The 25880-nt window shown below is 50.2% G+C and overlaps 1 protein-coding gene across 5 annotated transcripts in view; it reads right to left on the bottom strand.

Annotated features, from left to right (window-relative positions):
* Positions 1–25880, bottom strand: part of hfm1 (helicase for meiosis 1) — a 281213-nt gene that overhangs the window by 117153 nt on the left and 138180 nt on the right. For all 5 annotated transcript variants that reach the window (XM_038793806.1, XM_038793808.1, XM_038793809.1 and 2 more), the window contains 3 exons: positions 18189–18269; positions 17991–18082; positions 11174–11280 (listed from right to left, as the gene is read on the bottom strand). In XM_038793806.1, coding sequence (XP_038649734.1) covers positions 11174–11280; positions 17991–18082; positions 18189–18269 — 280 coding nt within the window. The remainder of the gene's footprint in view (positions 1–11173; positions 11281–17990; positions 18083–18188; positions 18270–25880) is intronic.

Below are 25880 nucleotides of genomic sequence, written 5' to 3'. Positions count from 1 at the left end.
CCCATGCCTTTCCCTGTAGCCCTGCCAATCTTTTCTCTTCAGCTGCTTCTCCAATTGCCTTTTGAAAACCATGATTAAATCTGCCTCCTGCACACTCTCAAGCTCTGGATTCCAGAGTCTAACCAAACACTTTTGTCAAACATTTTTCCTATATCGTTGTTGCTTCTTTTGCCAAACACTTTAAATTGGTGTCCTCTGGTTCTCAACCTTTCTGCCAACAGGAACAGTTTCTCCCCATCTCAGCTGTCGAGACCCCCTCATGATTGTGATTTTCAAATCTCCTCTAAACCTTCTCTTTACTAAAGAGAACAATCCCAGCTGCTGCAATCTATCCAATAACTAAAGTCTCTCATCTCTGGAACTTTTCTCATAAACCTTTTCTGTAATCTTGAAAGCCTTAACATCCTTCCTAAAGTGCAGTGCCTACAACAGGATACAGTACTCCAGTTGAGGCCAAAGAAGTGTTTTCTGACGGTTCATCATAACTTCCTTGTTTTTGTATTCTTTACCTCTATTTATAAAAGTCCAGAATCCCATAAGTTTTTTCAAATCACTACTTTAGCCTGCTAAGTGACCTTTAACGATTCGTGCTTATATAGCCTGAGATCTCTGTTCTTCCACTCACTGTAGAATTGTATCCTTTATTTTATATTGCCTCTCGTTATTCTTCCTCCTAAAATGTATTACTTCACACTTCTCTGCATTAAATGTCCATCCATTCCACCAGCCTATGTTCACTTGAAGTCTACTGCTATCAATATCCTCCACACAGTTCATCGTACTTCCAGATTTTGTGCCACCTGCAAATTTTGAAATTGTGCCCTGTACCCCAAGTCTCAGTCATTATTATGTATCAAAGAAAGCAGTGGTTTTAATACTGACCCACAGTTTGAAAAAACAATCACCACTACTCTCTGTCTCCTAAATTCATCAGCTAACTTTATCAACCCACTTTGTTACCATATTATTGGATTTAACAATTATTTAGGGGGTCCTTTAAGAGAATCAGCTAACATAAACTGAAAAATAAAATGATTCATGAAAAATGACTGAATCTGCAGAAATATGATCAAGTTCTAAAAAATTTACGAAATGGGCAGCTCAAACTCCTCCTCCAACGCTTCCAAACGCGGAAAGCCTCCATCTATAAACAGATCCCCAAACTGCTCGATCCCCGCCCACTGCCACCCCCCGAAACTCCCCCATCCAGCCCCCCTGGAATAAACCGGTGGTTGCCGCATATCGGTGCTCACACCGCCGACCCCACCATCCCTATGTGCTGTTGCCATTGTTCCCATACCCTCAGAGCCGCCACCACTACCGGGCTTGTGGAGTACCTGGCCGGCGAGAATTGCAGAGGCGCTGTTATCAGTGCCCCCAAACAGGTGTCCTTACAGGAGGCTGCATCCATCTGCTCCCACACTGAACCCTCCCCCACTACCCATTTCCTAACCATCGCTATATTCGCTGCCAGTAGTCATTTATAAAGTTCAGAAGAGCCAGCCTCCGTTCCCCTTGACCCCGCTCCAGCAGCATCTTCTTCACCCGCGGGGTTTATCAGCCCACACAAACCCCGAGATCATTGCATTCACTTTCCTGAAAAATGCATTGGGAATGAAGATTGGGAGACTCTGAAAAACAAACAAGAGCTTCGGGAGAACCGTCACCTTCACCGTCTGAACCCTCCCCACCAGTGACAGCGGGAGCGCATCCCACCTTTTGAAGTACCCCCTCATCTGCTCAACCAACCGAGCCAGATTCAGCTTATGCGGCTGCTCCCACCCCCGTGCTATCTGAATGCCCAAATACCGAAGGCTCCCCCACCACCACCTTGAATGACATCTCCCCAATCTCTTCTCCTACCCCTTCGCCTGGATCGGAAAGACCTCACTTTTACCCATATTCAATTTGTACCCCGAAAACCGGCCGAATTCCTCTAGGATCGCCATAATTGCATTCACCCCAGTCCTTCACTTTCCCGATCTCCCTCGCTGCCTCCTGTTTACTCAACTGGTGCGCCAGCATCCTGCTCGCCTTCTCACAGAGCTACATCCACTTTTAGACTTTTTAAATGTGCGAACACACGGGCCATCTTGACCGGCCCATTCAAGCCCCGCATGTTCCATGTGATCAGCCTGCCGATCAACCATAACCCCTCCTGGGCTGGCCTCCAGCCTGAGTCCCGCACGTCCTCAGGTCCACCCTCGGACACCCACTGTCATCGACCTTCCACATACCACCTTTTACAAACCCCTCCCCTGTCAACAATTCCCCCTTTCCCACCACACCCCCCACAAAATAACAACCCCAACCCCCATCAACACACTAACCTCCCGCTCACCCTCTGTTGCGCTTCCGTGAACTAGCACACCCAGCTAGCCTGGCGCCGAGCATCCTACCCCCCACTGATTCCCCTCCCCCTGCTCAAACATTCTCCCAGTGCAACCTTAACACCCACCAAACACAAAGAAAAGAGCAACCCACCATCTCCCACCAAGAACAAACCCAGGGAATGGCCCCAAACACAGTACAAAAATAATCCAAACAAACCCCAAAAGGGACAGAAAATGAACATCTCCTCCCAAGTTCAGTGTCCTCCTTCTCCTGCCAGTTCATTGTCTCTGACAAAATCCATCGCCTCCTCAGGAGTCGCAAAATACTGCTCCCGACCCTTATAGGTCACCCACAGACGCACTGGGTACAGCATGCCAAACTTCACCCCCTTCTTAAAGAGGGTCAACTTCATCTCGTTGAAGCCCGCTCTCCTCTTGGCCAACTCCACACCCAGGTCCTGATATACATGCCGCTCGTTACCCTCCCAGGTACAGCGCTTCGTCTAACTGGCCCACCTCAGGATTCGTTCCTTGTCCAAGAACCTGTGCAGGCGCACCGCCATCGCACTCGGTGGCTCGTTCTCCTTTGGCTTTCTCATCAGCGCTCTGTGCGCCCGGTCCACTTCCAAGGGCCGTACAAATGCCCCCTCTCCCAGCAGTCTCTCGAACATTCCAGCAACATGCACGCCGGCGTCCGTTGCCTCGCTCCTCAATCCTCAAACTTTGCCTGTGAGACCGATTCTCTAGGTCCTCCCCTATCTCCTGCAGTCGCCACTGTTGATCCCGCATCAACTCCATCTCCGCTGCCATCGAGGCAAGCTGCTCCTCATGTTCTCCCACCGTCTGGATTGACTGGCGCTGGGCCTCCAGCCTCGTCTCCATACGGTCGATCCCAGTCTTTAATCAGGTCCACCGCCCTAGTCAGGTCCTCCAAATTCTCCTTCCCCTACTGGGTGAACCTCTTGTTAAGGAAGCCCACCAGCTGCTCCATCTACCACTGAGAGGTTAGGGCCATCTTCTCCTGTGTCGCAGGCACCGCTCCAGCTTTCACCAACTGTTCCCTTCTTTTTCGGCCACTTCTGGTCCACGCCTCCATTCATGTGTGGGACACTCTCTCCTACCACCCCTCCTGCACCTTTTTTTTCAATGTATTTTATTACAAACATGTATCAAAACAGGTTACAGCGAACAAACACCCCGGGAAACATGCTTCCCTACTAACAACTAAACAGCACGGTAGCTTAGTGGCTAGCACAGTTGCTTCACAGCTCCAGGTTCCCAGGTTCGATTCCCGGCTAGGGTCACTGTCTGAGCGGAGTCTGCACGTTCTCCCCGTGTCTGCGCGTGTTTCCTCTGGGTGCTCCAGTTTCCTCCCACAGTCTAAAGATATGCAGGTTAGGTGGATTGCCCTTAGTGTATATAAGGTGGGATGGGGTCACTGGGTTCGGGAATAGGGTGGAGGTGTGGGCTTGGGTAGGTGCTCTTTCCAACAGCCGTTGAAGACTCGATGGGCTGAATGGCCTCCTTCTGCACTGTGAAATCATCGAAATCTATGAAACTATAGTCTGTACAGACTTTTCCTCTTTTTCTCCTGCACTCTTTTTAATCAAAAGATCCACCCATTAGCTGGGGAAAAGATCCAAAAATTCCACCATGAGCAGGAGCCATTAAATGTGCCACCACTCACACCATGGCTGCCACTGGAGGTCCGCTTGGACACTTCTTCAACCGGACTGAGTGCCTTATCCTGAGTAGAGTTAAGAAGATCTTTCACTCATCATAAAACGCAATCAAGTTACTTAAACGGGATTTGTCTATTGATATTTTATAGTCAAAATCTCCAATTGTATTGTAGAAAGTAGATTACACAGTGCTTGTTTATCCGGCAAATGCTCTTAAGGTTCTCATCATCCTGCGTGCATTCATTCTGTGCCAGGTATGCACTTCAAACAATATTGAGGGTGCCATTTCCTCATCCAGGGTGCCCACCTGAAATAGAGAATAGCTGGTCTAACATCTACTTCAGGCCCATTTCCAAAATAGGTTTGCAACTGATGTGACATCATTCTGTAGACACTTTTCTAAGGCACACAGCAACAAACCAGTGGACTTTAAAGGGGTTTCTGGACATAGCCAACAAAAATTTAAATCTACTTACCTGCACATGGAGCTAGAGCAGTAGGGGTCCTCCTTGTGATTCCACTGCCGTCAGATGTTGCTCCTCCAACCCTCCCAATTCTTTCCAATCCCCAACCCCACCAGTTCTTATAGTACATCCGGCACTGGCATCCCAATGGACTGATGTTCACTTTCTATGAATGATGCAGTGCCTCCTGGGTCATGATTGGCATCCACAGGATATCAGTTGCATCCTGATGATGCAGGAGGACCAAGGTTGTGTGCTTCTCTTGCTCATCAGTTTCAGCACAGCAGAACACATATGCTGCTTAGTTCAAACTTGACATTGCGAGGAACCAATTTCCTGGCTCTGACAATATAAAATTTATCACATTGTGACAACATCGTAATCAGTACTTTCTTTCCAGTTTGTTACTGCCAGCAGATCATAGAACCCTTACCACTTTTTCTCATTTAACAGCAGTTTCTTTTATATTTCTATTGTTATAAACTCATAACTATATTAGAAAATTACAAAACACCATTCAACAAAGGAGCCGGCAACAGACAGATTTCATATTGCACAAAATATGCAGTTGATTATACATTTTCTGTTTTCAAAGGTCAATCATATATCAAAGAACTCAGAGGCTCCAAACTTAGCAATATGTGTAAGATTAGTTTTTAATAAGTTTGTAATAAGTACCAAATGGCATGTTCTCAAAACTGGTAGAGTTTCAATTAAATCGTTTTTCCAAATTACATCTGGAGATTCAACTCTAAACCAGAAAAATTGGCATTAGGAATTATTTTTTCCAGATTTTGGGCAGTACGGTAGCACAAGTGGATAGCACTGTGGCTTCACAGCGCCAGGGTCCCAGGTTCGATTCCCTGCTGGGTCACTGTCTGTGAGGAGACTGCACGTTCTCCCCATGTCTGCGAGGGTTTCCTCCAGGTGCACCGGTTTCCTCTCAGTCCAAAGACGTGCAGGTTAGGTGGATTGGCCATGATAAATTGCCCTTAGTGTCCAAAACGGTTAGGAGAGGTTACGGGAGTAGGGTGGAAGTGAGGACTTAAGTGGGTTGGTGCAGACTCGATGGGCCGAATGGCCTCCTTCTGCAATGTATGTTCTATGTTCTATTTAACCACATTACAGAAAACAACTGCTGTGAAAATGGTCCACGTTCACATCTGCTAAAACCTCACCTGTGAAAAATCACAATTGCACAATCATAGAACAGTACAACATCACAGGAGGAGGCTATTCAGTCTATCAAATCTGCATTGGCTCTTTCGAAGAGCAATCTACTTACTCCTGCTCTTTCCTCATATCCTTGCATATCTTTTTTCCTTTGAATATTTATCTAATTTCTTACTGAAGGCTACTATTGAAATTGTACACACCCATTTTAAAGGCACATTGCGCAAGAAATTATTTCCTCAAGCCACCTCTGGTTCTTTACTACCACATTCACCCCTTGTTGAAAAAGAAGCGGGGGGGGAGGAGGGACGCGGACATGAGGGGGGGGCGTGTCCCGTGAGTACGTGAGACTGGTAGTATGACTAGAGATGTTTAGGTCGTACCGTTGCATCGATGGCTGCCCACTGACCCGCAACTTATGTGCAAAAGGAAAAAAAAAAAACAGCAACTATGTACAATGTATAAAATTAGGGGGGGGGGGGTAACAAAATGGGGAACAGGTAAGGAACAAAAGAAAAAAAAACACAAGAGTCCATCCGCAGGCAGAAGTCCACCAGTAGGGCACATCGATTCAATCAGTCGAATGGGCGCCTTCGATGTCCTGCTTGACCTGCGCAGCGGTGCCAGCGACATCGGAGCAGTGGTCATCTGTGACTCCGGGAGCGATGATCCTGTTCCTGTGTCCGTACCCCTGGTCGGAGCTAGCGGGGGCCGGGGGGGGTGCTGGGGGCAGTTGGGGTCGGGGGGGTGCTGGTGGGTGTGGCCGAGATCCAGCGGGTGCCAGGTCCCGAAGGGAGACCGTGTCCTGTCGCCCGTCGGGATACTCCACTTACGCGTATTGCGGATTTGCGTGGAGTAGCTGGACTCTTTCGACCGACGGGTCCGACTTGTGCACCCGCACGTGCTTCCGGAGCAGAATGGGCCCGGTGGTAGCCAGCCAGGTCGGGAGCGGGATCCCTGAGGAAGACTTCCTGGAAAAAACAAGAAGACGTTCGTGAGGCGTTTGGTTAGTGGCGGTACAGAGAAGTGACCGGATTGAGTGGAGGGCGTCTGGGAGGACCTCTTGCCAGCGGGAGGCTGGGAGATTTCTGGACCGTAGGGCCAGCAGGACGGTCTTCCAGACCGTACTGTTCTCCCTCTCGACCTGTCCGTTACCCCGGGGGTTGCAACTGGTCGTCTTGCTGGAGGCGATGCCCCTGCTGAGCAGGAATTGATGCAACTTGTCACTCATAAATGAGGACCCCCGATCGTTATGAATGTATGCGGGGTAACCGAACAGGGAGAAGATGGTGTGCAGGGCTTTGCTAATGGTGGTCGTGGTCATGCCGCGGCAGGGGATGGCGAAAGGGAAACGGGAGTACTCGTCAATCACGTTGAGGAAGTACGTGTTGCGGTTGTTGGAGGGGAGGGGACGTTGGAAGTCCATGCAGAGGCGTTCAAAGGGGCGGGAAGCCTTTATCAGATGCGCTTGTTCAGGGTGGTAGAAGTGCGGCTTGCACTCCGCACAGATGTGGCATTCCCTGGTCACTGTCCTGACCTCCTCGATGGAGTAGGGCAGGTTGCGGGTCTTTATGAAATGGAAAAAGCGGGTGACCCCCGGGTGGCAGAGGTCCGTGTGGAGGGTTCGGAGGCGGTCCACTTGTGCGTTGGCACAGGTGCCGCAGGACAGGGCATCGGGAGGCTCGTTTAGCTTCCCAGGACGATACAAGATGTCGTAGTTGTACGTGGACAACTCGATCCTCCACTGCAAGATCTTATTGTTCTTTATCTTGCCCCTCTGTGCATTATCAAACATGAAAGCCACTGACCGTTGGTCTGTGAGGACCAACCTCCTGCCGGCCAGATAGTGCCTCCAATGTCGCACAGCTTCGACTATGGTCTGTGCTTCCTTTTCGACCGAGGAATGGCGGATTTCGGAAGCATGGAGGGTACGGGAGAAGAAGGCCACGGGTCTGCCCGCTTGGTTGAGGGTGGCCGTCTGAGCAACATCCGACGCGTCGCTCTCGACTTGAAAGGGGAGGGACTCATTGATAGCGCGCATCGTGGCCGGTGCAATGTCTGCTTTGATGCGAATAAAGGCCTGACGGGCCTCCATCGACAGGGGAAACGTGGTGGACTGGATGAGTGGACGGGCTTTGTCGGCGTAATTGGGGACCCACTGGGCGTAATATGAAAAGAAGCCCAAACAGCGCTTGAGGGCTTTGAGGGAGTGGGGGAGGGGGAGCTCCATCAGGGGGTGCATGCGTTCGGGGTCGGGGTCTATCACTCCGTTACGCACTACGTAGCCGAGGATGGCTAAACGGTCTGTGCTAAACACGCACTTATCCTTATTGTAGGTCAGGTTAAGGAGTTTTGCGGTACGGAGGAATTTGCGGAGGTTGGCGTCCTAGTCCTGCTGGTCGTGGCCGCAGATGGTGACATTATCGAGATACGGGAAGGTTTCCCGTAAACCATGTTGGTCGACCATTCGGTCCATCTCCCTTTGGAAGACCGAGACCCCATTTGTGACATCGAAAGGAACCCTTAAAAAGTGGTTGAGTCGTCCATCCGCTTCGAAAGCAGTGTACTTTCAGTCACTCGCGCGGATGGGGAGCTGGTGGTAGGCGGACTTAAGGTCCACCGTGGAAAAGACCTTGTACTGCGCGATCCTGTTGACCAGGTCGGAGATACGTGGGAGAGGATACGCGTCCAGCTGAGTAAATCTGTTGATGGTCTGACTGTAGTCTATGACCATCCGATTTTTCTCCCCGGTCTTAACCACCAGCACTTGTGCTCACCAGGGGCTGTTGCTAGCCTCTATAACCCCTTCCTTCAGAAGCCTTTGGACTTTAGACCTGATGAAGGTCCGGTCCTGGGCACTGTACCGTCGGTTCCTGGTGGCGACGGGTTTGCAATCCGGGGTGAGGTTTGCAAACAAGGATGGGGGACGACCTTGAGGGACGCGAGGCTGCAGTCAGTAAGGGGGGGCATAGGGCCACCGAATTTGAACGTTAAACTCTGGAGGATGCACTGGAAATCTAACCCCAGGAGTGCTGCCGTGCAGAGATGGGGAAGGACGAAGAGCTTATAGTTTTTAAACTCCCTCCCCTGGACCGTGAGGTCCGCTATGCAGCACCCTATGATCTGGACCGAGTGCGGACTGGAGGCCAGTGCGATTCTTTGTTTCACCGGGTAAACGGGAAGTGCGCAGCGTCTTACCGTTGCGGGGTGGACAAAACTTTCTGTGCTCCCGGAGTCCAGCAGGCAGCTCGTCTCGTGGCCATTGAGGAGGATCTTCGTGGTCGCCGTGGACAGCGTGTGGGGCCGTGACTGATCCAATGTTACTGAGGCGAGTCGTGGCAGGAACTCCGAGTCGTCATCCGGCAGCGAGTGGTCACTTGCGGGATCCTCGGTGCCGATCCAAGATGGCAGCGCCTGTTGGCCGCACGTGGTGGGGAGGTGAACAAAATGGCGTAGCCCGGGGATCGCACGTGGCGACAGGGGCCCAAAATGCTGGCGCCCGGGGATCACTTGTGGCGGTGGGAGCAGCGAGGTCCGCGGGCCGCATGGGACCCCTGAGGAGCGCAGGGGGGGGGGGGGGGGGGGGGGGGAAATCCGTGGTCGCTGCTTGGGACTGCAGCGACCGCCTTGGACTGGCAAACAGCCGCAAAATGGCCCTTCTTGCTGCAGCCTTTGCAGCCTTTACAAGTTGCGGTGCGGGCCGGGCAGCGCTGGTGGGGGTGCTTGGCCTGGCCACAAAAGTAGCAGCGGGGCCCCGTAGGTTTATCGGGGCACCCTGCGGTGCAGGCCTGAGGGGGGTCCGAGTCTGAGGAGGTGAGGGGGGTCGCGTTCCATGCTGCCCAGGGGGCCGCCATGCGGTCGGGAGCGTACGCGCGGGCGTTGCGATTAGCGACATCTAGAGAGGAGGCGAGGGGCCGTGCTTCAGCGTTTCTTTCTCTAAGAGTCTCTGGCAGATCTGGGAAGATTGCATACCCGCAACAAAAGCATCTCTTCTTAAAAGTTCGGTCTCGGCCGCAGAAACTTGTGGGCAGGCGCAGTTTCTCCCCAGAACAAGAAGGGCCCGGTAGAATTCGTCTAACGACACACCAGGGAATTGCTGTCTCATGACAGTAAGTGCCGAGCGTAGACCTGGTTCAACGGCCGGATGAAATGTCCCTTAAGCAAGTCCATGGCTGCGTCATAGTCTGTTGTGTCTTCTATGAGCATATACACAGCGGTGCCAACGCACGAGTGGAGGATGTGCAGTTTTTGATCCCTCGTTGGGCGGTTTTCGGCTGTGCTCAAGTAACAATTGAAACACGCCAGCCAGTGTTTAAATGCTGCTGTTGCATTTGCTGCGTGCGGGCTGAGTCGAAGGCACTCCGGCTTGATACGAAGGTCCATCCTTTAAAAACTTGTGCATTAATGGACACGAGACGAAGATGAGATCTAAACGATAGGCTTTAATGCACAAGATGTGTGCCCGGCAGCAGACGTACAGAAGAAAGGCCGACTGCCGGGAAGCACGGGTTCTTATATCCCGCCTTGTCGGCGGAGCTACCTACATCTCAGCCAATCGGCTGAGAGGCGCATGCCTTACCCGGGCCAATGGGCAGCGAGTCCTCTGCACCAATAGCAGCTCACTTCTGAGGTACCGTAATACCCCGAGTCATACTACCACATTTATGCAAATGTAATTCTGCTTCCTTGGAACCACTCTAAGTTAAACCTTTCCGTGCTCTCACCAAAGCCTTCATACCCTGCTAAAGTTTGATGGTCAGAATCGGATACAATACACCAAATACGACTGAATTAGTGTTTATGTAGGTTCAGTACAAGTTCTTAGCTTTTGTACTCCATGCCTCTGTTTACAAAGCCAACATCCCAATGCTTTATTAATTGCTTCGTTAACCTGTTCCACCACTTTCAATGAGTGTGCACAAACGTCCCCTGGTTTTTCTCCCTCTCTCTCACGAGGACCCTAATTTAGTTTTAATGGCCTATCTTCATTCTTCCCAACAAAATCTGTTGCCATGTGATCACCCATTTCTCGAGCCAGTCTATGTCCTCTTGAACTCTATCGCTATTCTCACTGTTTATTTAACTTCCCAGGTTTGCGTTACCTGAAAATCTGAGATTTAAGGTGGCAAACTATAACAAAACATGACAAGAATGGCATAGCTAAAGATAACAATGAAACAGTTAGAAATAAGTAACTTATGGAGTACTCTGTGAGTTGTTAAAGCTTGATTAGTTATGCAAAAGCAATATCCTGTACCAGCCTCCCCAAACAGGCGCTGGAATGTGGCGACTAGGGGCTTTTCACAGTAACTTCATTTGAAGCCTATAAGCGATTTGAATTTTTCATTTTTTTCATCCATTCTGAAGTATCTTTCAAGTAAATATGGCCAACATCACCTGGTAGTAATTCCTGTCTTTAGTTATAGTATGTATAATATGATAATGTGAATAATTTATAAAATAAGTTACTGTCAGCTGCACATCTATAAACTTGCAATTCCAAATAATGTAACTATATTACCTGATAGTAATTCGATTCTTGTCTTTGTTCAGCATGTTAAGAATCTTCTTCTCATTAACTCTCAGTTGAACATCAGTAAATTCTTTGCAGTTGGAGAATAATGTGATCTATTTTACCAAGTATAATGTGAGATGTTAAATATAATCATAATAATAATCTTACATTAACACTGCAATGAAGTTCTGTGAAAAAATAAACTCTTGATTATATTTCCAAGCCAAATGTTGATTGCAGCTGAAAACTTAATTTTTAACAGGTGGCTTATACCATGGAAATCAGTTTGGCTCAAAGTATGCATTAACAACAACTAAAATAATTTCATCATATTAAATTAGTGATGTTCACATGTAAGATAGATACAGGTAAATGGAGTTTAAATACAGATCAGCCATGATGTCATTGAATGGCAGATCAAGTGTAAGGGGCCTAATAGCCTAATCAAGCACATGCTAGTTGTGCTGTTTAATGATGTTTATAAATGTTAAAGTTTTGTTATCCCAAAATTCGTCACTTATAAACATACATTATTCAGAAAGACAGTGAATTGCGAGCTGCTTCTCCTTTCATACGAAACCTGAGCTATCAATAAAATTACTTTAATTTTCCAATAAAAATGGAAGTTTGACATCATTTAATACCAGATAGAAACAACGATGTGTATAAAACTTGCTCAATAATAATCTGGTTAGCTGGTTTAGCTCAGTGGGTTAGCTGGTTTAGCTCAGTGGGCTAGACAGCTGATTCCCGTACCAGCTTACCTGAGCAGGCGCCAGAATGTGGCGACTAGGGGCATTTCACAGTAACTTCATACTTGTGACAAGGTTATAATTATTATTATTATAAGTGTCACAAGTAGGCTTATAAGTGTCACAAGTCGCCACACTCGTTCAGGTACACAGAGGGAGAATTCAGAAATGTCCAATTCATCTAACTAACACGTCCTTTGGGACTTGTGGGAGGAAACTGGAGCATCCGGAGGAAACCCATGCAGACACGGGAGAATGTGCAGCCTCCGGACCCAAGCCGGGAATCGGGGACCCTGGCGCTGTGAGGCAACAGTGCTAACCACTGTGCTACCGTACCGCCCCTAGTTGACATACAACCCAACCATTTATTTAAAAATAATCTAAAATCACTCTCTTCTATTTTCTTTAATTGTTTCACTCCTTCCATGCTTCAAATTATATGCCCCATATTTATGCTTTCTTTCAAGGCTTCAAATGTTAGTCAATATGTTGGACTTTTGCTCATCAGCTAATATGTAATCTCTTTTCCTCTCTCTTTTGATCAATTTTTCCACTGCAACCTTTCGTGGGTTGCTTTTTGACATTTCTTTACATCACTATGGTTAGTGCTTCTCTGACAGTCTTATTTCCATGTGACTAGCATCAGTACAAACCAGTTTCACTTCAAACTGACTGCTATGATAGGGGATATTGGATCTGTACCCAAGTTTTGTTTTATTCTTTCACGGGAAGGGAGTGTTGCTGGCTAGGTCAGCATTTATTGCCCATTCCTAATTGTCCTTAGAAGGTGGTGGTGGTGAGCTGCCTCCTTGAACTGCTACAGTCGAAGTGGTTCAATGTTGGTACACCCACAGTGCTGTTAGGGAAGGAGTTTCAGGGTTTTAACCCAACAACAATGAAGAAATGGCAATATAGTTCCAAGTCAAGATGGTGTGCGACTTGCAGGGGAACTTGCAGGTGGTGGTGTTCCCATGCATCAGCTGACCTTGGCTAGGGGTGCAGCTAATTCTGGAGCACAAGTCTTCAATACTATTGCCAGAATGTTATCAGGGCCCATAGATTTTGCAGTATACACTGTCTTCGGCCGTTTCTTGATATCATTTGGAGTGAATTGAATTGACCGAAGACTGGGACCTGTGATGCTGGAGTCCTGAGGAGGCTGCCGCGATGCATCACCGCTTGGCACTTCTAGCTGAAGACGTTAAGAAATGCTTTACTTTTCACTGGATTGTCTAGACTCAAATACTGTTGCATCCATTGTGGTAGTCATCACTGTTGTATTATATTGTATATATAGGTATTACCGTAAGGCCCCTGTACTACAGGTACGGGGATAGATCTCTGCCAGCTGGCTCCGCCCAGTAGGCGGAGTGTAAATGTGTGTGCTCTCCGAACAGCAGCCATTTCGTCAGCTGCTGTAGGAGGCCACACATCTCTGTGTAATAAAGCATCAATTACATTCTACTCTCGTCTCGTTGTAATTGATAGTGCATCAATTTATTACACAGAGATTTTCAGAGATGGACCTCCGCATCAAGCCGGATCGCCAGCAGCTGCATCCTCAAACAGACAACGCCAAAAAAGACTTCGAACATTGGCTAGCTTGCTTTGAAGCATACATTGGGTCTGCGCCAGACCCAATCCCAGAAGCACAAGATTTTGTACACGCGGCAGAACTCCAACGTTTTTCCCCTCGTCCAGGACGCGCCGACCTATGCATAGGCCATGGCGCTACTGAAGGAGAATTACGCTCAGCGGACCAACAAGATCTACGCCAGGCACCTCCTGTCCACGTGGCACCAACTTCCCGGTGAGTCTGTGCAAGATTTCTGACGTGCCCTGCTCGCCCTGGTGAGAGACTGTGACTGCCAGTCCATTTCGGCCACTGAACATTCGAACCTGCTAATGAGAGACGCGTTCGTTACGGGCATAGGGTCTGACTACATCAGCCAGCGCCTCTTAGAAGGGGCCACGCTTGACCTCGCGGTGACCAAGAAACTAGCGCTCTCGCTCACGGTCGCCTCACGCAACGTACAGGCTTATGCCCCCGTCTGCACAGCCCACCCCCGCCTGTGCATTGTGGACCCCACCGGCGGCCACCCCATCAGTGTGGACTCTCACGCTTGCGCCGCGCGGCAGCCAACCAACCCTGGGGGACCCAAATGCTACTTCTGCGGACAGACAAAACACCCCTGGCGGCGCTGCCTGGTGCGGAGAGCGCTCTGCAAGGCCTGTGGCAAGAAGGGACATTTCTCTGCAGTGTGCCAGGCCCGCTCAATCGCCGCTATTGTCCCAGCACTCCCCACATGCGGCCAGTGGGCGCTGCCATCTCCCTCTCCTCAGACAACGTGCGGCCCGTGGGCACCGCCATCTTGCTCCACTCACAACACGTGTGGCCCATGGGCGCCACCATCTTGCTTGCCTCACAACCAATGGCCACTGCCATCTTGCCTGCCCCAGGACACGTGCGGCCTGAGAACGCCGTCATCTTGCCCGCGTCAGGACCCCTGCCCGTCGGCCACCTCATCGGGCCGCTCATTGCCTGCAACCGCCGCCGACCAGCCGCATCTCGCCTTGGTTACGATCGACCAGTCTCCACTGCACAACCTCGCGACCGCTTCGACAAAGGTGAAGGTCGATGGGCACGAGATATCCTGCCTTCTGGACTCCGGGAGCACTAAGAGCTTGATCCACCCCGATACAGTAAGGCACTGCTCCCCCGCTAATCAAAGAATCTCCTTGGCCTCTGGATCCCACTCCGTAGCGATCCGGGGGTACTGCATCGCCACCCTCACCGTCCAGGGCTTAGAGTTCAGCGGCTTCCGGCTCTACATCCTTCCCAACCTCTGCGCTGCCTTGCTACTCGGCCTGGATTTCCAGTGCAACCTCCAGAGCCTAACCCTGAATTTTGGCGTGCCCTTACCACCCCTTACTGTTTGCGGCCTCGCGACCCTTAAGGTCGACCCGCCTTCCCTTTTTGCAAACCTAAGCCCAGATTGCAAACCTGTCACCACCAGGGGCAGGCGGTACAGCGCCCAGGACCTTTATCAGGTCTGATGTCCATCGGCTGCTGCGGGAAGGTATCATCGAGGCCAGCAACAGCCCCTGAAGAGCCAAAGTGGTAGTGGTGAAAACCGTGGAGAAAAACATGATGGTCGTTGACTACAGTCAGACCATCAACTGGTACATGCAGCTCGACGCATACCCCCTCCCACGCATATCTGATATGGTCAATCAGATTGCACAGTGCCGGGTCTTATCGACAGTGGATCTGAAATCTGCTTATCACCAGCTCCCCATCTGTAAGGCGGACCGCCCATACACTGCGTTTGAAGCAGACGGCCGCCTTTACCATTTCCTTAAGGTTCCCTTCGGCGTCACCAACGGAGTCTCGGTCTTCCAACGGGAGATGGACTGAATGTTTGACCGGTACGGACTGTGGGCCACTTTCCCGTACCTGGACAACGTCACCATCTGCGGTCACGACCAGCAGGACCACGACGCTAACCTTTCCAAATTTCTCTACACCGCCACTCTCCTCAACTTAATTTACAACAAGGAGAAGTGTGTGTTCAGCATGAACCGATTAGTAATCCTCGGCTATGTGGTTCACAACGGAGTTCTAGGGCCCGACCCCGACTGCATGCACTCCCTCATGGAACTCCCCCTCCCCCACTACCCCAAGGCCCTCAAACGATGCCTGGGTTCTTTTCGTATTACGTCCAGTGGGTCCCAAACTATGCGGACAAGGCCCGCCCACTCATTGAATTCACCGCTTTCCCAATGACGGCCGAGGCTCACCAGGCCTTCAACCGTATCAAGGCCGACATCGCCAAGGCCGCGATGCACACGGTCGCCAAGACGCTCCCCTTCCAAGTCAAGAGCGATGCATCAGACGTCGCTCTGGCCGCCACCCTCAACCAGGCAGGCAGTCCTGTGGCATTCTTTTCCCGCACTCTCCATGCCTCCGAAATTCGGCACTCCTCTGCCGAAAAGGAGGCCCAAGCGATCGTTGAAGCTGTGCGACAGTGGAGGCATTACCTGGCCGGCAGGAGATTCACTCTCCTCACTGACCAACGGTCGATTGCCTTCATGATTAACAACACACAGCGGGGTAAGATCAAAAATGATAAAATCTTGAGGTGGAGGATCGGGCTCTCCACCTACAACTACGAAATGTTTGTATCGCGCCGGTATGCTCAACGAGCCCCCCGATGCCCTGTCCCGAGGTACAGGTGCCAGCGCACAAGTGGACTGACTCCGGACCCTGCACGACAATCTCTGTCACCCAGGAGTCACCCGCTTCTACCATTTCATTAAGGCCCACAATCTGCCCTACTCCATCGAGGAAGTCAGAGCTATCACCAGAGACTGCCAGGTCTGCGCGGAGTGTAAACCGCACTTCTACCGGCCAGATTGTGCGCGCCCGGTGAAGGCCTCCCGCCCCTTTGAACGCCTCAGCGTGGACTTCAAAGGGCCCCTCCCCTCCACCGACCGCAACACATACTTTCTTAGTGTGGTCGACGAGTATTCCCGATTCCTCTTCACCGCCCCGATATGACGTCGGCCACCGTCATCAAAGCCCTCAACACCATCTTCGCTCTGTTCGGTTTCCCCGCCTACGTCCACAGCGACCGGGGATCCTCATTTATTGGCGATGAGCTGCGCCAGTAGCTGATCAACAGGGGCATTGCCTTGAGCAGGACAACCAGCTACAACTCCAGGGGAAACGGGCAGGTGGAGCGGGAGAATGGGACAGTCTGGAGGGCCATCCAGCTGGCCCTACGGTCCAGAAATCTCCCGGTCTCCCGCTGGCAGGAGGTCCTTCCCAACGCACTTCATTCCAGTTGGTCGCTCCTGTGCGCCGCGACTAACGAAACCCCCATGAACGTCTCTTTGCCTTCCCCGGGATGCCCACCTCCGGGGTTTCGCTCCCAACGTGGCTGGCAGCTCCAGGACCCGTTCACCTCCGTAAACACCTGCGGCTCCACAAGGCGGACCTGTTGGTTGAGAGGGTGCAGCTACTCCACACAAACCCGCAGTACGCCTACACAGCGTACCCCGACGGCTGCCAAGACACAGTCTCCCTCAGGGACCTGGCACCAGCTAGGTCCCCACACACACCCCCGCTCTGCCCCGGCGCCATCCTCCCTTCCCCCGGTGCACCACACCGCAGCCTCCGCTCCAGGACAATCGGTCCTCCCCTTGCTCCCATCCGGGGATGAAGAGGATTTCGACACGCTCCCGGAGTCACCGAAGACCAAGCTGATGCCTGAGTCACCACCAGCAATGCGGTGCTCTCAACGAAGATCAAGGCGCCCGATCGTCTAAATTTGTAACCTTCTCTGTAATTTTAAAACCAATCTGTATGCACATAGTTTCCCACCACTCCCGCTGGATACATTTTTAACAGGAGGTGAATGTGCTAGTCACCACTGTTGTATTATATTGTATATAAGGGTATTACAGTAAGGCTCTGTACTACAGGTACGGGGGTAGATCCCTGCCTGCTGGCTCCGCCCAGTAGGCGGAGTATAAATGTGTGGGCTCGCCGAACAGCAGCCATTTCGTCAGCTGCTGTAGGCCACACATCTCTGTGTAATAAAGCCTCGATTACTCTCTACTCTCGTCTCGACGTAATTGATAATGCATCATCCATAAAGGAAACTGCACAATTTTCTTCCATTTAAATTACAGAGAGAAAATTGGGTGGGTTATTTTTCCAGGTTTGCGGGACCATTTCAGAGAACACTTAAGAGGTAATCACATTGATGTGGATTCAGAATCACTCATAGAACAGGCTGGGCAAGGACTAGTGGTTTACATTATTTAATTCACTGAATTTAAATTCCCAAGTGCAATGGTGGGAATTGAACTCATGCCTCAGGATTATTAGTCCAACCTCTGGATTACTAATCTAATGACATAAGCCTACCCAAATAATCGTAGCAATTATCTCTTTTATTGTGGCCATAAAAATAATTTAGATGTTTGTCAGATCCACCTAGAATTTTAGTAATGTGCAATAGATGCGTCATCACTTCTAGATCTTCAATAAGTTATCAAATTACCAGTTCAGTTAAAGTTTCACTTCCAGTGACCAAGTAGAAAAGTTTCATTGTATCAAAAGCAATACAATAGCGAGCCATTAGTCTCCCAGTTTCTATTAAATATAAAAGAAAAAGTTAACATGCTGCAATGTCAATACTGTTGTAATGTTTTTAATTTGAAGCAGAAAACTTAATTTGAATTTACTTAGATATTTTCACCTGTAGGCTTGAAATTGATCTCTTCATCCATTTTTATCAAACCAATAGAAGACAATGCATGTAGATTCTTCAAGCATAATTCTGTTTTAGTAATAACAACGTTTTAGTACACAATTGAGCAGCTTGTAACATCTTACAGACCAACTATTTTCATTATAGATCTCAGCTTAGCTTTCAAAGCTACTCTTTGAAATAGTGGCCCCAGAAATTCACAGGCCATGTCAGCACACCGAGGCACAGCCCTGCCCAATCCAAATAAATATTTTGAATTCAGATATATGTGACCCACCCTACCCCACCCAAAATTTTCCACAGCTTAAAATTTAGAGTAGAAATTTTCTGTTATGTTTATCCTCCTGGCGAGCAAACTGCACACTCGAAGCCCATTCATATATAACAAATGATAAAATAACTTATAGTTTCAGCGCAAAGTGAAACATCTGCACATGATGCTAGCTTGTCCTGTAAATGCACCTTGGATGTCAATTGATAATCAAAGGTGTTGACACACAGGGCAAGTGTTACAGTACCTGGGCCAGACCCCAATTTATATTAGGAAACTGGATGAGACACCAAACATTTTTCATTTTTAAACTTTGAGGAAAGAATAATTCGCTCCAGGAGTGATTCCACTGACAACTGAGGATAATTTATATTAAAACAAACTTTATTATGTACACAGGATTAACACCATTAACATCCAAGGAAAAAGCAGCTTTTCAATTAACAGTTAAAGAGTTCTTACAAAAAAGGGACTTCCGGTGGTAGCTATGAAGGAGTAAGTCGCACATTTGGTGTCTCCCACTCTGGTCGGACTTTTGGACCTTTGCCCGGACCTTTTTCTGGTTTTAGATGGTGAATTCGAAGCTGAGGCAATTGGTCACCGTTTCCACATATTAGTGTATGGCGCAGAGGACCAGAAGTGCACGAAAGGGCAGAAATAAAAAGTTAGCCAAGAGCTGTGTTGAAGCTGCAGCAGGAGACAGCATGGCCGAGGACCGGACCCTGGGGTGGCGGCACAGCGACCAACAGAGCAGTTGATGCAGGTCATTCAGGACGGTTTTGCCAAGCAGAAGTGGGACTGTTTGGACCCGATTAAAGAATCGATCGATTGGCTGGAGCACAGATTGGACGCCCAGGATCAGGCGATTCAGAAGGTTGAGCAGGTGCTGGCTGAGCAGGAGGTGCATCAAACAGCGGTGGAGCTGGAGGTGGGTATGCTTCAGGACCAGCAGAAAAGGCTTCTGGAGAAGGTGGAGGACCTTGAGAATCGGTCCCGCTGGCAGAACTTGAGAATTGTCGGGCTCCCGGAGGGGGCTGAGGGAGCGGACGCTGGGGCATACATAGTGGCTAAGTTCAAAAAGTTGCTGGGGGAGGGGGTATTCCCCCGGCTGTTGGAGGTGGACAGGGCGTATAGTGCGCTTGCGAGGAAGCCACGAACTGGGGTCCCTCCGAGGACAATGGTGCTAAATTCCATAGTTTCCTGGATAAGGAATGTATTCTTCGGTGGGCGAAACCAATGCGGAGCTATAAGTGGGACAACAGTATCCTGCGGGTGTACCAGGACCTGAGTGTGGAGGTGGCGAGGAAGACGGCAAGCTTTAACCAAGTTAAGTCAATATTCTTCAAGAAGCAGGTGAAATTCGGACTGCTGTATCCGGCTTGTCTTTGGGTAACATGTGAGGACCAGCATCATTATTGTGAGTCGCCCGAAGATGCGCTGGACTTTGCTAAAAGAAAAGGACTGGTGGGGGTCTGAGAACTCTCGAACTTTGAGGCAACTTGTTGGCCTATATTGGGCCCTTTTTTCTGTTTCAAATTGGTTTTGTCTCCCCTTATTGTTTCGTTTTTGTTTTTGAGTTCTGTTTGGGGGGGGAAAAGTTTATTTTCCCTTTTCGCTTTCTTTTTTCGGTGGATGTTGGCAATGTCTTTTTCATTGATGTGCACTTTTGTGGGGTGGAGACGTGCCTGTTTGAGTTTCGGTGGGTGGTGTTTTTTTTTTCCTTGCTGCTGGGTGTTTGTCTGGGGATTGTTAGATGAGGGAATTTGATTGTACGAGCAAGGGTGGGGAGGGGAACGAGGGAACAATGGGTGGGAGACTTCTTGGCGCTGGGGGCCACGAAGCTAGCTGGGTGAGCTAGCTCACGGAAGCACAGTGGGGGTGTGTGCATTTTTTAGTTTACGAGATGTGTAAGGTTTTAGAGTAGTGTTGCGAGGGGGGGAGGGGGGAATGGTTCTGCTGACGAGAGAGGGACTTCGGTAGAGGGACAGTGAGGAGGTCGGGGTGGGGCCACTGAGGGGCGGGCCAGAGGAGGTGCGGCGCAGGGGCTGGAAGCGGGCCCAAGGGGATGGCTGATCGACGGGGGGCGGGGGAACACTGCCCCCCAACTAGGCTGATCATCTGGAATGTTTGAGGGTTAAATGGGCCGGTAAAGAGGGCATGTGTGTTTGCGCACCTGAGGGGATTGAAGGCGGACGTGGTATTGTTGCAGGAGACACACCTTAGAGTAGTGGACCAGGTTAGATTGAGGAAAGGCTGGATCAGTCAGGTTTTCCACTTGGGGCTGGATACAAAGACTAGAGGGGTTGCGATCTTGATTAATAAGCGAGTGACATTTGAGGTGGGCAGAATAGTTTTGGATGTGGGAGGTCGATATATCATGGTTACTGGTAAGCTGCAGGGGATGAAGGTAGTGCTGGTTAATGTATATGCGCCAAATTGGGATGATGTGGAACTTATAAAGAGAATGCTAGGGAAGATACCGGACCTGGACTCGCACAAGCTGATCATGGGAGGGGACTTTAATACAGTTATTGATCCCGGCCTGGGTCGGTCATGCTCGAGAACGGGCAGGGTGCCAGCAATGGCACATAAGGTGTACTCTTGGATCGACTTCTTTGTCGTGCGTAGGGCCTTGCTGGCAGGAGTGGTGGACACGGGGTATTCGCCAATTACAATCTTGGACCATGCTCCGCACTGGGTTGACCTGCAGGTTAGTATGGATAGCAAGCAGCGCCCGCAATGGAGGTTGGATGCAGGGGTATTGGCGGACGAAGCGGTGTGCAAGAGACTGAGGAATTCCATGCTGAATTACCTGCAGGTAAATGATACATGGGAGGTCTCAGCAGCGGTGGTCTGAGAAGCGCTGAAGGCAGTGGTGAGAGGAGAGCTGATTTTGATCCGGGCTCACAGGGACAGGATGGATAGGCAGTGATGGACCAACTGGTAAAAGAGATTTTACAAGTCAAAAGGAGGCTCCAGATGCAGGGCTTTTAAGGAAACATCGGAGGCTAAGACGGAATTTGGCCTGTTAACCACAGGGAGGGCAGTGGAACAGCTCAGAAAGACGTGGGGGGTGATCTATGAGCATGGAGAGAAGGCCAGCAGGATGCTTGCACAGCAGCTCAGAAAGAGGTAGGCAGCTAGAGAACTAGGGAAGGTTATTGACAGGGATGGGAACTTGGTTGGGGATTCGGCAGGGGTAAGCAAGGCGTTTAGGGATTTCTACAGTCGGCCGTACAGATCGGAACCCCCTACAGGGCCGGAGGGGATGAGGCACTTCCTGGAGGGGCTGACTTTCCCGAAGGTGGGTGGGGAGCTGGTAGAAGGACTGGAGGCCCTGATCGGGTTGGAGGGGATAGTGGAGGGTCTGAAGGCCATGCAGTCAGGTAAGGCCCCAGGACCGGACGGGTACCCAACCGAGTTCTATAAAACGTTCTCCGGGATAATGGGACCGGTGCTGTTGAAGGTGTTTAACGAGGCTAGGGAAAGAGGGGTTCTGCCCCGCACGATGTCACAGGCCACGATTTTGCCTATCTTGAAATGGGACAAGAACCCGGAGCTATGTGGGTCCTACAGGCTGATATCACTGTTCAATATAGACTCCAAACTGTTGGCCAAAATTTTGTCCTCCAGGATTGAGGACTGTGTACCGGACGTTATTGTGTGGAGGATCAGACGGGGTTCGTTAAGGGCAGGCAGCTGGTGGCTAATGTAAGAAGGCTGTTAAACGTGATTATGATGCCCCCGGAAAGTAGGGAGGTGGAGGTAGTGGTCGCAATGGATGCGGTAAAAGCTTTTGACCGGGTTAAATGGGATTATTTATGGGAGGTTCGGGGGTGGTTCGGATTTGGGAAGGGCTTTATTGACTGGGTCAGGTTGCTGTACCAGGCTCCTGTGGCGAGTGTACGGACGAACAGGACGACGTTGGACTATTTTAGACTGCACCAGGGGACGAGACAGGGATGCCCCCTCTCCCCACTGCTGTTTGCGCTGGCTATAGAGCAGCTGGCATTTGCTCTGACAGGCTCAAGGGGCTGGTCCGGGGGAGGGGGGTGTGTGTGTGATGGGGGTGTGGGGTTAGCGCAGAGTTTCGCTTTACGCGGATGACCTGCTCCGATATGTTTCGGATCCAATTGAGAGGATGGAAGAAATCATGGGAATTTTAGGGGAACTTGGCCGGTTCTCGGGGTATTAGCTTAATATGGGGAAGAGATAGATGTCTGCAGTACAGGCGAGGGGTCAGGAGAGGCGACTGGGGGAACATCCGTTTAGATTGGTAGGGGACAGTTTCAGGTACCTAGCTATTCAAGTCGCGCGTGATTGGGACCAGCTACATAAATTGAACTTGGCCCAGTTGGTAGATCAGATGAAAGATGATTTCCGGAGATGGGTTGCACTCCTGTTGTCTCTAGCTGGAAGAGTCCAAACCGTGAAAATGACGGGGGGAGAGACTCAGCATGGATGCGTATGGAGGCGGCTTCTTGTGAGGGCACAAGTCTGGGGGCGTTGGTAACGGTGTCTCTGCCGTTCCTGCCGGTGTGGTACTCCACTAGTCCAGTGGTGGTGGCGGCCCTGAGAGTCTGGGGGCAATGGAAGAGACATGTGGGAGCAGAGGGGGCATTGGTCTGGTCCCCAATCTGCGATAATCACTGGTTTGCCCCGTGGAGGATGGACGGGGTGTTCTGAATTTGGCGGAGAGCGAGGATTGAGAGGATGGGGGACTTGTTTATAGAGGGGAGCTTTCCGAGTATGAGGATGCTGGAGGAGAAGTTTACACTGGTGGGGGGAAAACGAATTTCAATATCTGCAGGTAGGGACTTTCTGCGGAGGCAGGTAGAGTCAACGTGACCGCAACATGTGCCAGGCTCAGCCTGATCCAATTTAAGGTCATGCACCAAGCTCACATGACAGTAGCCCGGATGAGCAGACTTTGGGGTGGCGGACAGGTGTGTAAAATGTGCGGGGGGGGGGGGGGGGGGGGGGGGGGCAGCGAACTATGTCCACATGTTCTTGGCATGTCCAAAGCTGAGGTGATTTTGGCAGGGGTTTCCCGATGTCATGTCTAAGGTATTAAATACAAGGGTGGCATTGAGTCCAGAGGTGGTGATTTACGGGGTGTCGCAGGATCCGGGAATCCAGGAGGAGAAAGAGGCAGATTTCTGGCCTTTGCTTCCCTGGTAGCCCGCAGGCGGATATTACTAGCATGGAGGGACTCGAAGCCCCCGAAATCGGAGACCTGGCTATCGGACATGGCTGGCTTTCTCTGCCTGGAGAAAATTAAGTTCGCCATGAGAGTGTCATTGTTAGGATTCGCCCTGAGGTGGCAATCATTCATCGACTTCTTCGCAGAGAATTAATCGGCAGCAGAAGGGGGCGGGGGGATAGGCTAGCGTAGATTAGGGGCTAAAATAATGGTGGGACCTGTGGGAGAGGGAGGCGGTATTTGCACTGTGTTAATATTTTTATGTACATTTTTTATATTGTTGCTGTTACAATGCCAAAGAAATACCTCAATAAAATGTTTATTGAAACAAAAGGGTTCTTACAAAAAAAAAGGTCTTTGAGCTTACTTTCCAATCTACTTCTAAACTTTCAATTTTGCAAATTCCACACACACACAGATCAAATGCCATTTGTTCAAAAAGTTAAAACTGAGTGGTTTCCACGTTTATTCACAAAGTCCATGGAAGAGAAGCTTTCAGAAGTCAGTTTGAGAAACATAACTCCTTTCATCAGAACCCAGAGCAGAACTCTGAAAATGAGATTTAAAACAACAGACGCAGGGTAGGGCTGAAACTAAACTAAAAAACAGACCAAGTCCCGCCCATAAGTGACATCACAGCCTGGCTAATTGTTAACCTCTTAATCACAACTTTAGCAGATGTATAGGGCCCAATTTAACAGGAAAAATTGTTAGTCGGGCGTTTCCTGGCACTACAAGCACCGGGAATGACCCCGCTATTGTAAGGGACTCTGGTATTATCTTGGGCCTTACCGGGCAGGACCCCAACACCAGCCCCACCTACCTACCCATGCCCCAACTTACCTGTTGGGTGTTCTTGAGTTCCACTGCACTGCACCTCATAAACGCAGGGCATCCCTGGTATGGGCAAAATGCCACCATGGCACCTTGGCACGACCAGCCTGGCACTCTGCCCAGTGTCTGACCACTCGGGGGTCTCTGCTCACCTGAGAGATCTCCCGAAGTGCTGTTCCGTCTGGTCCCCATTTGTAGAGATGGTTGTAAAACGGCACCGAGCGGGGGTCTCCTCAGTGAGGCCGTTAGAACCCAGGGATTGATTAGCTCTGGCAGAGACATGTTTAAGTGTGCCCAACTGCATACTTAATATGCAAATTTATGTCACACACACTGTGGCTGGGATCTAGATTGCAGCATCTCGCGAGATCCAATTAGATCTCGCGAGGTGTCGCGAGCTGTGTAAATACCAGCCGTGTCACGCTTAACATTGCTGCAGCACTTAATATATCTAAAAATGTCCTACATTCAAAGAATTTACAGTGCAGAAGGAGGCCATTCGGCCCTTGGAAAGTGCACTTTACTTAAGCCCACGCCTCCACCCTATCCTCGTAACCCAGTAACACCACCGACCTTTCAGACACGAAGGGGCAATTTAACATGGCCAATTCACTGAGCCTTCACACCTTTAGGTCGTGGAAGTGAGACCCACAGAAACATGGGGAGAATGTACAAAATGCACACAGGCAGTGACCCAGGGGGCGGTTTTGAACTCGGGTCCTCAGTGCCATAGGCAGCAGTGCTAACCACTGCACCACCGTGCCCCCTCGCACTTGGTGAGTTTTTTTTTGAAGAAATAATAACAATAATCTTTACTATTGTCACAAGTAGGCTTACATTAACACTGCAATTAAGTTTATTTTAATGTTTTTATTCTCTATTTTCACATTTTCCTTCAAAATTTACACCCCACCCACAGACAGTAAACGGTAACAAATACAAAATCAATCCCCTTAACAATAACAACGATCCCATTCTCCCACCACCTCAAACAACGCCCCACCTGTCAATATATGCATCCTATAAAACAAACCCTCCCACGGTGGAAACAAAAAGCAAAGGAGAAAAAGAAAAAGGAGTTTGGGACCGCCCATGGTCACCAGAGTCCACTCCCCCCCCCCCCCCCCACCCCCCCCCCCCCCCCCCCTCCCAACCCCACACTCAATGCCATCCAATCTCTGAAACAGTACCGTACATGATACCCAAGAGTTGTAAACACCCCCCAAACTCTCCAACTCCTCCCGTCTACTGCCTCTTGTAAAACTCCTCCCCCCAACCTCGGTTCCTTCCGCCCAACTTTCCACCCCGGCTAGACCACTCAGACCCTGTTCTGCCAGGCTCCGATGGCCGCAGCCCCTCCCCCCACCTCACT

The sequence above is a fragment of the Scyliorhinus canicula genome, chromosome 4 (genome assembly GCF_902713615.1).
Source record: "Scyliorhinus canicula chromosome 4, sScyCan1.1, whole genome shotgun sequence".
Classification (NCBI taxonomy): domain Eukaryota; kingdom Metazoa; phylum Chordata; class Chondrichthyes; order Carcharhiniformes; family Scyliorhinidae; genus Scyliorhinus; species Scyliorhinus canicula.
This window is presented reverse-complemented; position numbering and strand designations above follow the sequence as displayed.